The sequence below is a fragment of the Plectropomus leopardus genome, chromosome 18, assembly GCF_026936395.1.
Source record: "Plectropomus leopardus strain MGB_pleo_1.0 chromosome 18, ASM2693639v1, whole genome shotgun sequence".
In the NCBI taxonomy this organism is placed as follows: Eukaryota; Metazoa; Chordata; class Actinopteri; order Perciformes; family Serranidae; genus Plectropomus; species Plectropomus leopardus.
Genome location: NC_142193.1, coordinates 17,053,323 through 17,069,816, shown reverse-complemented (window position 1 = coordinate 17,069,816; position 16,494 = coordinate 17,053,323). Strand labels below are relative to the sequence as shown.

General features: G+C 40.4%; 1 protein-coding gene across 2 annotated transcripts in view; it reads right to left on the bottom strand.

The window, feature by feature from the left end:
• pde4a (phosphodiesterase 4A, cAMP-specific) overlaps positions 1 to 16,494 on the bottom strand; it is a 65,852-nt gene that overhangs the window by 28,582 nt on the left and 20,776 nt on the right. The window contains exon 1 of one of the 2 annotated variants that reach the window (XM_088091071.1): positions 3,712 to 5,093. The exons of the other annotated variant lie outside the window; for it this stretch is intronic. Within the exon in view, the coding sequence (XP_087947197.1) occupies positions 3,712 to 3,905 (194 nt within the window). The 5' untranslated portion in view covers positions 3,906 to 5,093. Of the gene's footprint in view, positions 1 to 3,711; positions 5,094 to 16,494 lie in introns of those variants that run through there. 2 annotated transcript variants of the gene reach the window in all.

Below are 16,494 nucleotides of genomic sequence, written 5' to 3'. Positions count from 1 at the left end.
TGAAGTAGTAGCAATATCAGGGGTGGGGGATTTTCCACCGAGACACCCGTCCAACTAATTGTGAGCAGCTCTATTGAATGCGAGAACATGAATTGGCTGTCACAGCAGTCAATCCTGGCCGAAAAAAAAACCTTTTTTTATAATCTAATAACTCACTTAAACTGAATTTATCAGAAAAACAAAACACTTGAACAAAGATCAGGGTGATGAGAATGACCTTCAGTGATAGAAACCATCTTTGGGAAAAATTTATTTGGTGTCACTTTGAGTTTTTGGTTTGGCACTTGTCCCATTCACTAACATGGAGGGTTGGGATTAAAAACCTATACTGCAGTGAGTCACCGGGGGAAACGAGATTGAAAAGTTTCACTTTGGGGGAGCTGTCATGTTGTCCATCTTTACATACAGTATATGGTTTTGACACAGGAAACAATATGGCGGCTGGTTGGTAACAAACAAACAATCTCAAATTATGATGAAACAGCACACTAAATTAGGTTTCCGAAAAAATTGTTGGGAGAAACAGACAATGCAGTAACAGAATCTTGAGTCATATTTTATCAGCACTGATTAGTTTTACTGTTTGATGTCCAGTTTTACATTTTTCTCATAATACACTGAAACAGTGCACTAAAATATGTTTCTGAAGAGATTTTAAGCAGGAAATAGGCAACACAGTGGTTTATATTTGATCACTACTGCTTAATTCTACTGATTGATCAGAGTATGGTCTGAGAGAGCATGTGCACGTGAGAGAGAGAGAGGGGCAGGTCTGTAGAAGTGTAGAAGTGTAGAAGTACATTCTGTAGTTCAAGCAAAAGCCCTTGAGCCAGCCAAAATTTGCATGAATAACCCGACATGTCATCCGGCAGATTTGAGCTGAGAGATGAGCAGGGAGATCTGGGTGCTGGCAACTTTACTACAGTTCATTTTCACATCAACACACAACTACCCACATTGTTATCATACAAAGCCGGTTGAAAATCTTAAAGTATCCCTTTACGACTGCTTACACTTATCTTACAGAAACATCAACACCAAAAAAAAAAAGAAACTCTGCCAGCAGATCGCTGATTAACAATAAATCCAAAACACAATACTAAAACAACTCTGCCAGACCCATTCAAAGACTAAAGCTCAGCCCAAGGAGACACAGCAACACGCTTCTCAGGTTACACTCATCTCTTTTTCCACCAACACCTGCAGCCATGAAGCCTTTATTCTTCAGCAGCCCTCGACAAAACTCCTTAGCCCAACTATTTCTGGGATGAAAGAAGATTTGATCTTGCAAGAGTAAAAAAATGAAGTCCGTATTGATTGAATGGGGCATCTGAGTCTGGCAACATGTAACAGGAAAACGATGGACGATTCTGTTTCAATAAACCAGACAGATACCAACTTCTCTGAAAGTATTTGTAAAAATTGTACTGCTTGATTTGTTATCAGTTTTTTTTTATACACAGTAACAGCTTCAGACTTCAGATATACAATCAGGGGCACCATTTACTGAACCCTGAGTCCAAAAATATCGTTTTTTAAAAACAGGAGAAATTGCATGTACCAGTGTGTTTAATTTTGAAGCAGAGATGAAACAGTAAAAAAAATTTCATATCAAAATTATGGTAGTAAAGTAAAAGTAAAAAAGTACTGATACACAAACTGAAATAGGTTTTACAATGAAAAACCACAAAAAATAGCAGCACTTTTTGTTTGCATAAACATTAAAATAACAAAGCCAATACCTTAGAAATACATATGAAAACCATATCAAAAGTGCATTAACATTAAAGACGGCCTGTTTTGAAATGCTTGATCGAGCATCTGTGTGACAAGAGAGTTTGACTGCTGCACTCCCACTCTGTAAACAAGGGAACAGGAAAACAAACCCACGTTGCATGCTGCGTCTGGTAAACTGCTAACTTTTGTTTATGCTGGACAGTATTTACTAGGATTTTTTCAAAGTGTGGTAATTAACCCCTGCTTTAAAGAGAATTGAGATTTGAAAGGTAATACTAGCCATCGTGAATTTTTTTTTAAAGGGAGTACATTTTGAAATCTTGAGCGTCATGGAGTTAAATGGTATTCAATTTTTTTTATCTCCGAAAGTATAAGGGATGAAACCGTTTACTTTTGCATATTTTCTTACATATTTCCATTTAAAAATGCCTTTTACCCCTTACTTTACTTATTTTGCTATAGTGCGTCAGCTTTACCGATTTTATTCAAAGTTTCTCAATCAGTGCAATGGTCTGAACTTGGCCAACATATCAGATATTAAAGGTTCTTATAAAAAGGTGTGAAAATCTGCTAATTAAACTTAACTAAAATCCTCTAGGCTCTAGATATATTAAAAAATACATAAATTGATAGGGCAGATATTTTATGGCACTATTTTTACTCCACTTTTCATTATTTTATGCTGTATTTTGTTGTGTATACATATATATTTTTTGGTTTAGACCATCCATTTCATGAGGGGGACATATCAGTTTTTGAATAATCATGGCTGTGTTTCATTGTACCTCAGCAGTGTCTGAAAAGCTAGAGCCCTTTTGAAATCAAAATGCCGCCCCTGTATGCGATATATAATAATATGAATCTATGACTGTCACTTTCAGGCTGCAGCCAAATGTTTGGGATGACAAGGACAGATAGGGAAGCAGGTTGCAGCAGCTGCAGCATCTATTTTTAATGTAGGATAACTTTTATCTTCACAACACCTCCCCGCTCAACTTCCCAAACTTTTGTTGTCAACACAGTTGTGAAAGGCTTTTCAGTTTGACTACTAAAATTAAGCGTGAAGCATAATATTTTTAGAATTTACTTCTAAATTGGCCAATTAGGAGCCACTCTTCTCCCCAGCAGCAGGCTTTGTGAATATGGCTGCAGATCAAAATATCATTAAACAAGTTTCCCTGGTAATGACAAACACATCAAAAAATGTCTGCCAGGGGGACCCTCTGCAAGCTGCACATGCTAATCCGTGTTATTTTTCCCCCTGCAAACTTTTGAGTGTAATTACGAGACTTCAGCATTCTGAAATCAGCACTTCCCAAAATCTAATCCATCTGACTATGGTTATTAGAGTGTGTGCATGGAACACTTTACTCTGAAACTTGTTTTGAGTTGCAACACAGGAACATTGCATTAATGTTTATAATGCTCACCTCATCTGAACTAATGCAAAACACTCACAGCCTCTCTTTAACCCTTAGTTTGAAACCTGAAGCAACATAATTTTCCTTGTGCTGCTTTATGATGCCTTTTGCAAGTATTTTAACCTTTTAACCCTGAGCAAATGGTGTAATTTCTTTCAAAAACATGGGGGGTGGGGATTGCAAGAAATTAGTAGATTTTGAAAATTATTTTTATAAAAAGCTAGGGTGAAAATTTCTAAGGAAAAAGGAAAAAAAGCTTGGGAAAAACTATATTGTGATCATAATTACACATTTAAAATTATGTTTTTGTATACATTTAATTATAATTATATTTTTTAATGTATTTTCAGTTCTTTTTTCTTTATTTATTTTTACGTTATTTTCTTGTACTTTTTAAAAAAAAAATCTTACTACTTACTTACTACTTACTACATACTACTTACTGCCTTTTTTTAAAATAAAAATAAAGTCAATCTGCTCAAGTTTTGAAAGGTCAATAGGACAGAGACGTCAGTAAGGTGATGTCAGTGAGGTGACGGATGCAGAAATGTACCTGCAAGTACAATGAGATGAGCGTCTGCGCTTCTGAATACTGCGGTTCAGTTTCATGCGTTGAAACAGAGCAGAGCCCCCGTGTCCTCGAAGCTGATCCACCGGTGACACGGGTGAGGTGAGCGAGGGCGCAGGAGGTGGACCCTCAGGACTCTCCCACAACCTCAGCTGTCGTGTCAGCTTCCTCTGACTCATCGCTACCAGCTCTGGCCCTGGTGGAGCCGACCAGTTAAAGAAAAAACTCCCCCAGCCTCCACTTAAAACACTCTGTCTCACTCTGTTTGGCTGTCTCCCTCCCACGCAGTCCCCCTCATCGACTTTTTAGTGCAGCGACTCACGTCTCAGCCAGACAGACAGAACCGCAGCACCTGCTGTATGTGGTGCAAACTGTCCTCAATCCAGAGTGAGATCTAATAGCACAATCCTCCCTTTAGTCCTGCTATCCTGCGTGTCTCATGCCGGAGGAGTCAAAGTGCATCAACATGCATATCCTGCGCTGTGATCCTCAGGCCCTGGATGCTTAAACTTCAGTCACCCCCCCTTCTCTGATCCTTAGTTTGTTCCCTTGGATTTATGCAGGTCTTCTTAATCCTTGCCTGTGCAGGTTTGCATGAGGTTTGTCTTCACCCAGAAGAGCACTCTTCTGATATTTCACAATCTCAGCTTTGTTTGCTGTTGCTGCTGCCGCTGCTGGGACTGGACCTCTGTCCTCATCTGGTGTCCAGGTTTCTGTGGCTGCTGTCTCACATTCATATCCTATGAGACACCCAGGCTGCAAAACACAACTGATGATCTCTGCTAATATCCTAATTAACCAGCCTTTTGCCCTTCACGTTGTATTTGTTACCTTTTTATCTCCTCCCCCTGCCTTCCTAGTGCAAGCATGTGCTCTCATGTCCTTATCTTGCTGCTCGCAGTTCCTCTGCAGCAACAGGAAGGCTGATCAGTAACAGACAACAAACTCTAGAGTAGAGCAACACACAGAGTCTGTGTAATGAGGATTTTTGAAGAGAAGATAGAAAACAACCCAGAAAGAGGAGGAAAGAAGAGAGGAAAAAATGTCAGGGGGGAAAACGGGTTGACTCATACCCCTGTGTAAATGTTTACATGTTCTACTAAAGAGCGTGCAAGGTTTGCGCCCAAAACATTTCTTATTTTGACATCAACAGCCTTGCTCACCAACAGCACTTTCCTTGGCCTTTAGATGTGAGCAGACACCTTAATGTTCTCCATGAGCAACAATTAGACCATGAAATAGCTTTCAAACAAGGTGCATTAGGTCAGCCACAACTAATTCAGTGATGACATCGGAGATAGTGATGTTAGACAAGCCTAAAGCTGATTGTTTTTGTTGCACTAACATGATTTCCGAACATGGCAACTCAATCTGCAAAAAAAAAAAAAAAAAATTCACTGCAGTCTCAATTAAAAAAAAAAAACAACTATTATGAGGCAGTTTATTACTTTAATTATAGGAGGTATTGACCAACAGCTTTGTAACTACTGTATTACCAAAATGGCATTTGGAAATTACACTGTTGCAAGTGTGGCAACTTCCGTTAAAGACAGACAGAAGTGGAGAGTGAGTTTTAACTGAGAATTTCTCAGTAACGATTGCACAACTTACCACATTACATTCCTGTGGCCGTGTCTGATAGTTTCTTTCTCACATACAACTGAAGCCTTCTAGTCATAGATAATGTTTGGATGTAAACACATCTTGAATAGTGTCAGAAAATATGAGTAATGTAGAGGTGCATATGGTTTCTTTTGACGTTTTTTGGTGTTTTTTGAATGTAAGTTAACAATAGCAGTCCAGTGTTTCATATTTTTATACCTAAGTCATAGGTTTTCTGCAGGGGAGGTGCCAAATTATTGTTTCATAATAAGAAAATTATTATTAAATTTCATAAAAAGAAAATTATTTCCAAAAATTAAATATGCCTGAAAATACACATTAATATGAATCCAACATTTTATTAGCAATTATTAATAAGCCTATTTGTATAAAAAATGAAAATAAAAAAAAACTTTACAAAACGCAACACTGATGATAGGCTAACTGTTGACCATGAATCCTCTGAAATAATTCCATGATGTATAAATATTTCAGTCTTCTTTATTATAATTCCAATGGCTTAGTACTGTATGCACCTTATAAAGGTATGTTTAAACAGCTGCATTTTATATATGTAGTGCTCCATCTCTCTTTCAGCTAAGGGGTCCTCCTGGCCTAGTAATTAAGAGAAATGCCTATTAAAGTTGCAGTTGGTTTCTTTCATGAAAAAACTTTTTGTTATATTCGCTGAAGCTGTCACTACATCCACACTATACATCATGACGCAGTTTGTGAAAAAGATCATGTTGCTCCTCATATTGATGGCATTTGCTGGAGGCCTGAAGGCAAACAACCAATCAGAGCCAGGGAGTCTAACACAACCGTCAATGATGTCAATCACTGCTTGTGAACTTCTGTCAAACTGTCAGACTGATCAAATATGAATCAAGATACTGGAGATAAAAATTAAAAAAAGGAGATAAAAATAAAAAAAAGGAGAGCTGCACTTGGTCAAAAACTATGGGTGTTGGTGATAATAATAATAATAATAATAATAATGTGATGCCCTTTATGGATATAGGGTGAATATTCACATGAAAAAAACAGTGACTGTCCCGCTTACTTAATGTAGAAGTCTGAAAAGCATCCAAGGCACTGATACTAAAAATCCTTTATGAACACATGGATAACCACTGTGCTTTGACTTAAACAGGGTCAAAATGCATCGGTCATCCATGTATTAATAGGATTAAAAGTATTTTTACTTCCCTGTTCCCTGGATGCTTTTTTGTTTTTTTTTAAAATAAGAATAAGATTCTGTTATTTGCTATTTCTCTCCTCAAATGTTATCAGAAACATAAATTAGTGTACTTTTTAGCCATAAAATAAAGTGTGCACCAAGTAGTGTGCAAATCTCAGTTTGGGCTCGGCTGCTTTAAACATTGTGGTCCTTCTCATTTTACAGCTAAACAGTTCACTGAAATATGTCTGTATTTGTTGCTGTGATTGGTCGTTTTTGTTCACATGCGGGGATGCCATTACAAACACTACAAGGAGGCAGAGGAATATGCATTTTTTTCTTCACAGATGATCAGTATCTCATAATACTGTGTGGATATGGTGACAATTTCAGCAAATATGACAAAAAGTTATTTTTACCAGCTGTAGCTTTAAGTTTTTTTGTCATTATAATATAAGTTATATAAAAAAATCAATTAGAACCGATCCTACTCTCCAGCATGACATACTGCTGATTCTTGATCAGATCTAATTCTTAATTTCTGCTTGTCTGAGTAGAAAACTCACTCCAAACACTTTTTTGTTTTTGGTAACGGGGCTAACCTTTAGTCAGTGTTTGGAATACAGATTGGACATTTTAAGTGTGTGTGTGCCAGCACGTCCGTGTGACACCCTGCATTTGTGTGTTTATTTGCGACTGCCAGAGAGGAAAGATATTCAAACTTTGGGTGTTGCGATTTGAATATACACTCTGCACATACCAAATAAGAGCACAAATGAGATGACTTGTGAGTAGTATCTGTCTTTCCCTCTACTTTTTTTCCTGCAAGAGCAGCTAACACAAAAAAAGGCAAGCAAAACCTGCTGCAAGAATTCAGTGTTCTACCTTTCAGCAAGCAGCTTAAAGCCCAAGCACGGAGAAGAACACAGTAAAGGTAAGACACCTTGTCAAACTGTTTCCTCTTCTCCTGCCTTCCACATTCAGCTGCTTACCCTTTCTTCTGAGTCTCGCTCTTCTCTCCCCTCTTTTTCCTGCTGGAGAGTAACTATCATTTGTTTATGACGCACAGGGGGATGGATGGTGGAGCTCGTCTTGGAAAGTTGCTTATAAAAAGGCCTCACATACAGCCTATTTGAACAGTGCCTTTCAAAGACAGACTAGGAAAATGTCAAGAATTCTAATTCACAAGACAGTTACTATTGTAATCTCTGGAGAGCTGAGGAGACAGTTATTCTATCTACTATTAAAACCAACGAGTCCCAGCTCAATAATAGCTCCTGAAGCCTCTCAAAGTGACTCATGTGGACGCACACACATGTGGACACACACACTGGAAAAAAAACACACCTCCATGATGCACTTAAGCGCACACGCACAGATGAGCATTAGCTCTTTTGTTTTCACTCAAACACTATAAAAAGCATAGCCAGATGCATGTGCACACACAGACTGTACACAGGGTGATTATAAGCCGTGCTGTGGGCAGCTCTCTTGGCTTCATTATGTGAAAGCAGAGTCCCTGGAGTGTATTGCTGTGGACAATGACATGATGATCAGAGGTTTCAGAGGGAAAGGGATTTGTGCCAGCTGAGTGACTTCTTCTTATGGAAGATAACAAACCGTCTCTGTCAGGATGGAGAGGAGCACATTAAAGCTGCTGTCTCTCATGTAGCCTCGCTACCTGAACTGCCGCACTTTGTTAAGTCGCCGGGGCTCGGTGACGCACGCCAGAGACAAACCTGCGGTAATGGATATGTTAACAGCACGACTCTGATTCATCTTTGCTGACAGAGAGATATGGTCACTGACTTGGAAAATGTAAAGCTCATTTTAAGCGATGGGTGGACTGATTCTTTTGATTCACCTTGAGTTGATACAAGTAACAGGACTGCACTATTAAATCTTATACGGCCAAGTGCAATATCCAGATCACAGGAGCCGCAATTTTTTTGATGAAGGTAAAATGTATCACAACATACCATTATATAGCTACAGAGATGCCCCCTGCTTACACACACACACACACATACACACACACACATATATATATATATATATATATATATATATATATATATATATATATACACATACATGCATGTATGTAGAAATATAGATATAGATGTATGTATTCCAGATGTAAGGGAACATGCATGTTTGTTACACATCCCTGCAAAATCACAGCATCATCATTTTTAGATATTTTAATTGACAATGACCATTCCCACAAATCAAAGTGTCGTTTAAAGGTCCAATGTAAAGGATTTAGGGGCATCAGAAATGTAATATCATATTCATTATGAACTGCAGTTCATCAAATGGCCACTAAAGGTTGGCTCCAAAACAGAATCAATCCCTATGAACTTCCATGGTAACTTAACAGCACAAATAAACATGTTTACAGCCTAGTACAAAAACAATTTTGGTCTCTATAACTAATTACGACAGTCATGACAACTTTGACATTTTATGATGAAAGTTATGCATATTTATGGGCAGGGTTATATGAGTGACATGCTGTTCATAAGGTTTTATTACAGTCTGTCAGTCAGATCCACCCCAAGCTCCTCCACACCACCAACCTCTTGTCCAAACATGGTCACTTATGGCTCCAAAAAAAACCAGGATGGTGACAGCCAAGATGCCAGTTGATGTCTCGGTAGCTACATTCATTGCTTAATACAGTCTATAGCTGTGACACATTAGAGATTTATGAGGTAGGCTGACTCGGCATATGCCACAAACTAAAAAGGTCATTCAAAAAAGATTTGTCAATTGTGCCCATCAATAGCTCATTTATCACAGGTGCAGTAGCCATGTAACATTAAGCTGGATTTTGGCAGAGAAATCTTTCACACAGGTATTACTGTGCTACTAGCGTGGTTATTAAATTAGAACTATGCATCTACTTTCAGAGAGTCCTTGTGTGCAGAATAAGCCGGGAAAATTGAACTGTTCTGCAGCAGCACTTCATTTTCTCTCATCTCTGCACACATTTCTGCAACAAAAGGGGGGAGCTTGATTCCATGTCATTAATACAGCAGGCTTCAAAGGGCTTTGGAGCTCTGAGTCAATGCAGCGATTAGTTTAATTAAACCTATAAGTCTATATGAGAGTGTCGAAGAGATTCACATACATCCTCTCCATTGACCCTCGCTTGCAATCGATTATTCATTAACAATCATCACGAGGAAGCCCCCAGCTGAGGCTGGAGCTGCTGCCACATCAGCATTTTCCCAACAGTCTGGTTGGTGTCAGCTCTCCTCTGCCTCCATCGCACTGTGTGGTGCCGTTAATCAGGTCTCTCTGAGGGGATGAGCCAACATTCATTCATTTAAGCTACTTTAAAAAAAACACTACAGTCAGTCTCTCCCCCCACCCGCTTTTCTTCACTCTTCTCAGTTCACTAAGTTAATGATTAACCTGCCGGAGTCCATCACCCTCTCTCTCCCTGCGACACACACACAGTCCGTACTCTCAGCCTCAGCGGAGAATGACAGTTATTTCCTGCCCCCGCTTCCTCCTCTGCCAAGCAAGCACAGATGCTTATTTCCACGTGCAATTTCAACCCCCCCTCTACTACACCCCCCACCCACCCATGAGCTGTGCCTCACCCAGGCATTTAGCACCTGGCTGATTGCTACTAGTGTGGGGGTGGTGGCAGTGAGGGGAGTTGAAGGGAAGAGAAGCGGGGACTTGCAAATTGGGTAAGGGTGCTACTTTTATAAGCTGACCATATAATCACAGCTGTTCTCTCTATTGCTGCGGTTGAATTATCCACTGGATCTATTGAGCACATTAGGGGTTTTTATTATGAAGCACTCTCAGGCCAGGGCATGCTTTTAGGGCAACATGCCCGTAACTGACACATCTCAAATGACATGTCCAGAGTGGGGCTTGCCATCACAGCTTGCCTCAGCTTGCCCTTTGTGCCTCTCAGGCAACCACAAGAGAGATAGAAAGACAGCGGCACGCTCAAGCCTGCTTCTATTTTAATGTCGACATTTACAGTACGATGCACAAGGAGCTCTGAAGGGAAAGTGCTGGCGCCACGCCACATGGGCAAAGAGAGGGCATCTGGCCACTGGAGCTTCACAGAGCCAGCAATGACATGCATGGGGGAGGGGAAAATACAAGACAGCACAGTGGAGCAGAAAGAAAGAGTGGGACAGTGACAGGTTCCTCTGTCATCACACTGTAAAATCTGATCTTTGGTGAATTCTTTTGTCACTAATTCAATACAATCAGATCAATTTTCTAGTCCACATTATCGGAACCATTTCAGAACATCTTATCATGAACTCAAGTTTCATGAGGTCTTGCAACCTGGCTGCTGAACGCTCAGTAACCTCAAATTCTGTTAGCCAACAAACATCTTTAGCATATTTCCCAGCATACATTGAGTTAAAGCGCTCCAGTAACCACTCCTCCTCCCAGTTTGAACACAGTTGCATGATGGAGGCTTGTTATTTCATGCATGCTCCTCAGATGAGTCACAAATATCTTCTCAGATAAAAATGAAAACAATACTTAGCCCGATGAAAATTCAAATCCACTTCAGCCCCTACTCCTTCACTCCCAGCTTATAAATCAGCAGAGCTGCAGTGAGATCTACATGTCAGTACTAATGCTGGACTGACTAGCTCTGCACAGTGGAGAAAAAAACTGTACTAGCATTACAACCTTAAATCCATTTATACCAAAAAGACTGATGTAACTGGAAGGCAAAACTGACTTGACTCATTGCCTTGGTTTATCTTTAGTTCAAAAGTCTTATATTGAAACAGCTATGATGAAACAAGCTAAATGTGTATGTAATTTGTAATGTAATATGTATTTTTTTTTAAGTAAAGTACAGCTTTGCTCACACTGAAACCTTAGTGCTATATTGAATTTTTTTCCCAGATCAGATTATTTGCTATTCACATTATTATTTAAAACATGACATGGCCAATATCAGATTCCAGTGTGACCTGGTCATGGTCCTGAAATGACCCGCATGCTCAAAAGAATAAAACTTTTGGGCCTAAAAGTCAGTGTCAATCAAATGTCAATCACACCGACCGATTACTGCAAAGAGAGAGAAGGAGACAAAATTTTAAGTACCATTTTTTTGTGGAGCAATGGCTGCTTCTATCGCATGGAGGCGTGTGTTGATTGCAAGTCAGAGCCAGGAGCGTTTGGGCGAAAATGAATGAACAAATCTTTTTGAACGACTCTTTTTAGAGTTACGTATGAACCAGGTCAGCCTGTCGAGCTTAAGAGTGCTCATGAATTCTTGACTATTCCCATTTGTCCTCTCTCTGTTATCACAGGGCACTGCTCACTCCTCACGCTCACGCCTGCTACAGTGAGTGAACAAGAAGCAATTACATCGGACTCGATGTGGATGCACCATTGCTAATGGCAATGGTGCATCCACATCTTCCTCAGATGGTCGTTCTTCCAGCTTTGGTGTATTCATGAGCTTTAAGTTGTAACATGGAAAGCTAGGGTTGCCAGTGTTGATGTCTTTATTGCGATGTAATTAACATAATTAATTTTTTAAAACTTTTTAAAATTGCGGTAATTGCCAGAGCGATGATACTGTCATCATATGAAACCAGAGGACCTGAGGAATCCAGTGGTAGCATGGCATACTGACTTCTCTGGAAGGGGACTAAATAACGGTGCAAAGTTATCTTATTTATTTTATTTTCACAGGTGTCCCTTGACTTCTGACCTCAAGATATCTAAATGAAAATGGGTTCTATGAGTACCCATGAGTGTCCCCTTTACTGACATGCCCACTCTGTAGCAGTCCCATGTCGTTTTTTGCTGTCATTAGATTCCTAATCAAGAAAATCTGGTAAGAATTGCTTTACATTGTCAATACAGACTCCATAACATTTTTAGTGTAAAATAATGGAATTGAAAGCATCATTAAAAAATGTGATTAATCGCAATTAACTATTGAAAGTCTGTGATTAATCGCAATTTTAATAATTAAATGTTTGACAGCCCTATGGAAAACACATTGGTGCTACAAAGAAGATGCAGTGTATTTTACTGCTCAGCATTAGCCGTTGAACATGCATGTACTATAACAGAGTGTTACAGAGAAACTGCTCCATATTTTCAAATAAGTGTCAAAATCTGAAAGGTTCAAAAAGTTCATTTCATTTATCTGTATCAACATGAAGGAACCGATACTGTAAAAAGAACCATCCCCCATCACTACAGGAGTGGTGGGATCGTGACGTACGTGGTGAGTGACTCCCGGCAATACAGAATTATGACAAATGCCAATCTAGAGTGATGTAAAAGTTGAATGATTTCTGATATGACTGTTCAAACAAAGGTCGAATTGTAAAAAATCAGACCTGTATCTGAATCAGGACCACATACAAAAGTTGCCCAACTCAGAGTTAAAAACATCAGATTCCATTGTGCCATTTACAGATCTGAGTCATGGCCTTGATGTTTATACAGCCCTGCCTCATCCTCTGCCCTTCCTGTTCGCCTCCCTGCTCTCTGCTCCAATCGTATCCTCTTGCACCCATCCAGCTCTCCGCTGCGCTGTGGTCAGATCACAGAGCCGAGGATTACAGCAGATTATCCTGCCCACAGGATCACCGACCCAACTCCGGGCGGCCGAACACAGGGAGTCGGCCCCAAGCCTCTGAAAGTGCAGAACACATGCCTTTCAGGAAGAACCCGGAGGGATTGGCCGCAATCACACACCTGGCAAATGCCACAGGAAAGGGATTTACTTCATGGGCTACACTAGACTGGATAATCAGCCTTTATTCCGCACAGCAACAGGCTCTCCTCATTGTGAAAGTACATCCACCGCCAGCCCTCTTAATCTATTAATGCACTGTACAAAATAAATTCCTCCCGGATTGAGTGGTTACCATTAGACACACAAAGCTCTTAGTCCAGTGTTTCCTTTCACCTGAGGAATCTCGGCTCTGATGCTCGATGGCTTGTCTTACACTCAGTGTTCTTCGAAACCCACCAGAGGCGCCATCACTTTGCATCACCATCAGCTGATCTCTGAACTCCTGCAAACTCGCAAGAGTCTCTCCTCAGGTGGAGACCGACTCGTTCTGTCACTGTCGTGCCTGCTTTTACACTTTCAACTATGCTCAGATGCATCTTTGTGACATGGCCTTCTGCACAACATTCAGCAGACCTATGTTACTTTTTTAATGCAACAATACATTGAGTGAGAAAAATAAATAAATAAATTTAAATAATTATAAAACCAGTAACAATACCAGTACCTTAAAGTGGTATTCAACTCAATATAGTACTTCATTAGATACCCAAAATGTTAAAGGAGTGGCATGTAATATAGCCAAACTTTCATGCTAAACTGCAATTCTGTCAACTTCACCACACAACAGAGGGTGTTAGCCATAGGCAGATAATGAGACCACGGGCCCCTGGGCACAGACACTTGAAACATTCACCGTTGGGCACCGACTAGAAAAAAAAGAACAGTGCCAGTGTTGCGGGACACAACACAAAAACAAGGGCCAAACAGATGCTTAATGACGGCCCAAAATTAACCAATAACAAACTGTCAGCTTGGTTTGTCAGAGCCCTGAGCATCACACTGCTAACGTTACCTCATTCACAAGTATAACGACAGAATCATTGTGAGTTTATTGGGTCTGATAATTGGGTCTCTGGGCATTATTGGGTCTCTGGGTCTGGCCGCTACTGTTTTAGCTCGTGCCAGCCGGATCAATGTTGAACTGACTGGAACGAAAGTGGTTCCAGAGATGGCAGCAACAGAGGATTTGTTGATCTGGTGGGGAGGAGGGTCAGCGCAGGCTCAGACCCCAGTGCAAAAAGGATTGAATGCAGATGTGGTGTGACTAATCTTTCAACTACTGGTTTATTTTGGTTGACACCTTAGAGTTATCGAATACTGATACCCAACTATTGCTAGGTTCATACTTAAGTAAGTTTGATTTGATTTAAATGTTTATGTGGTTTACATTGCTGTTTACATCAGATGAACTTTATCCAAAATGTCACCTTTCTGTCACACAGAGGACAAAGAGTAATTCAGTATGTCAGAACAAACAGACATATGATGCAAACCGTTTAAATCATGTAGTGTAATGCTCTGCCAGGCCTGTACTGCAGCCATCTTCGCTTCTTACTTGTTTTGTGGTCTTTTTGCCTTCAATCTGGTCTTCAGGAAGTCAAACACATGCTCAGTTGGACTGAGTTCAGATAAATGACCTGGCCAGTCAGGACTATTTCACTATATTTGGACATAAAAATTCCTTGGTTACATTGTGTCAGCATGTTTAGGAGCAATTTCCTGTAGTAGTGTCTTTAAAATTGGGAAACTTTGTATGCAAAGAGCTACACATCTTAACAGACACAGTCTTGGAGTGAAGCCAAAGGAAAGAAAAACCTCTTTCCAACTGTTCTGTGTCTCTGCGCAGTATTTGCTGCTGTCTGCTGCACTTTTGCAGCACGTATTAGAGACAGGGGGCAACCAGGTCAGCACAGCTTGTGTTATTTTCAGTTTCATTTTCTTTCTTTCTTTCTTTCTTTCTTTCTTTCATCAGTCCCTCCTGCCTATCAGTTTCTTTCTCTCTCTTATTTCTAAGTCTGCAAAATTATTAATTACAACCGAGATTGGGCACACACAGAACCAGCAGGAACCCATCTTTCTCCTGCTTCTTCCTCCTCTCTTCACTCATTCTATATGTAAATCCTCCCCTGTGACCCCGGGGGCCGTTTAGTGGGGAAGGTAAGCATTTAAGAATCGTGACTCCAAACACCCAGCTCTTTTTATAGCCACCGTTCTGATTCACAACCATCAGGGGGGTAACCAGAGCAACTGTTTGTTTAATGAGCATTGCTCCCCTCAAAAAGCACCTTGTAGGTTTGCATTACGGGAGCTTCCGCTGTACTTCTCTTTCCCTCCCTCTGCTGTTGTGGAGAGTGGGCTAAACAGATGGATCAACTGACACAGAACCATCCTAAGAGATGACAGATGGAAAGACGTGTTCAATTGGTGCTCTGCTTAGTTTCCTGCCACTCGCACCCAGATAAATTAGGAATTGAGAGACAAACTCCTTGACACAAAGAGTCATTTTTTTCTGCAGCAGCAAGAGCAATGAGATAATATTGATTTGCTTTTGATGTTTAATGGAGTTTCTCAGAGAGGAGACATGAGCAGGGGGCGGGGGTGATGGAAAGAAGGAATGGGGGTCAAAGATAAATGTGGCATCCTTTTGAATTATGCTTAAAGAACTAGATTTTAATTGCACTGACCAGCCTTCCTAGAAAGTGAAAGGGTGCTCTTACACACCCCAATTAGTGCATATTGTGGAGTAGAGATGATGAGAAAAGAAACATCTGAAAGATGCTGGAAATGCAATCGAGCCACACTGTAGGAAGTCAAGATAGCGCTGGAGTCCCTACTATACCACCAAATCCATAAACCTCCCTCCCCATGCTGTGGCCTCCCTCCCCAACAAGCCCACACAAGGAGTGGTATTTTTAGCGCATCACCCTATCTCTGAGATGGAACGCGTAACTCCCTCTCTGCAGGCTGGGGCTGCTGGGCTTCTTTTATTTTAATCCAGACTAGAGAGAGATGAAGAGAGAGAGGAGAGTGAGTCATCCAGAGCTACCTTTGTGTCACTGTGGCTCTGTTCTTCCTCACCATCTCACTATCTTTCCCTCCATCTTTCCCTCCATCTGTCTTCTCACATAGTCTGCCACTCTTGGGAAATAGAAGTCTATCTATTTATCTATCTATCTGCATTTCATGGCCTGAAAATCTACATATCTGTCATATTTAATCCAATCTAGAAGTGAAATGCAGACTAATAAGCAGTCTTGGCATCCAATTCGTCATACATATTCCGCAGTACAAAGATGGTTGGCTGCGCATTACCCTGGAATGATAGATAATTACTAATATAATGTGGTGCAAAAACAAACGCTGGGCAGGGTGCAGCCGAGTG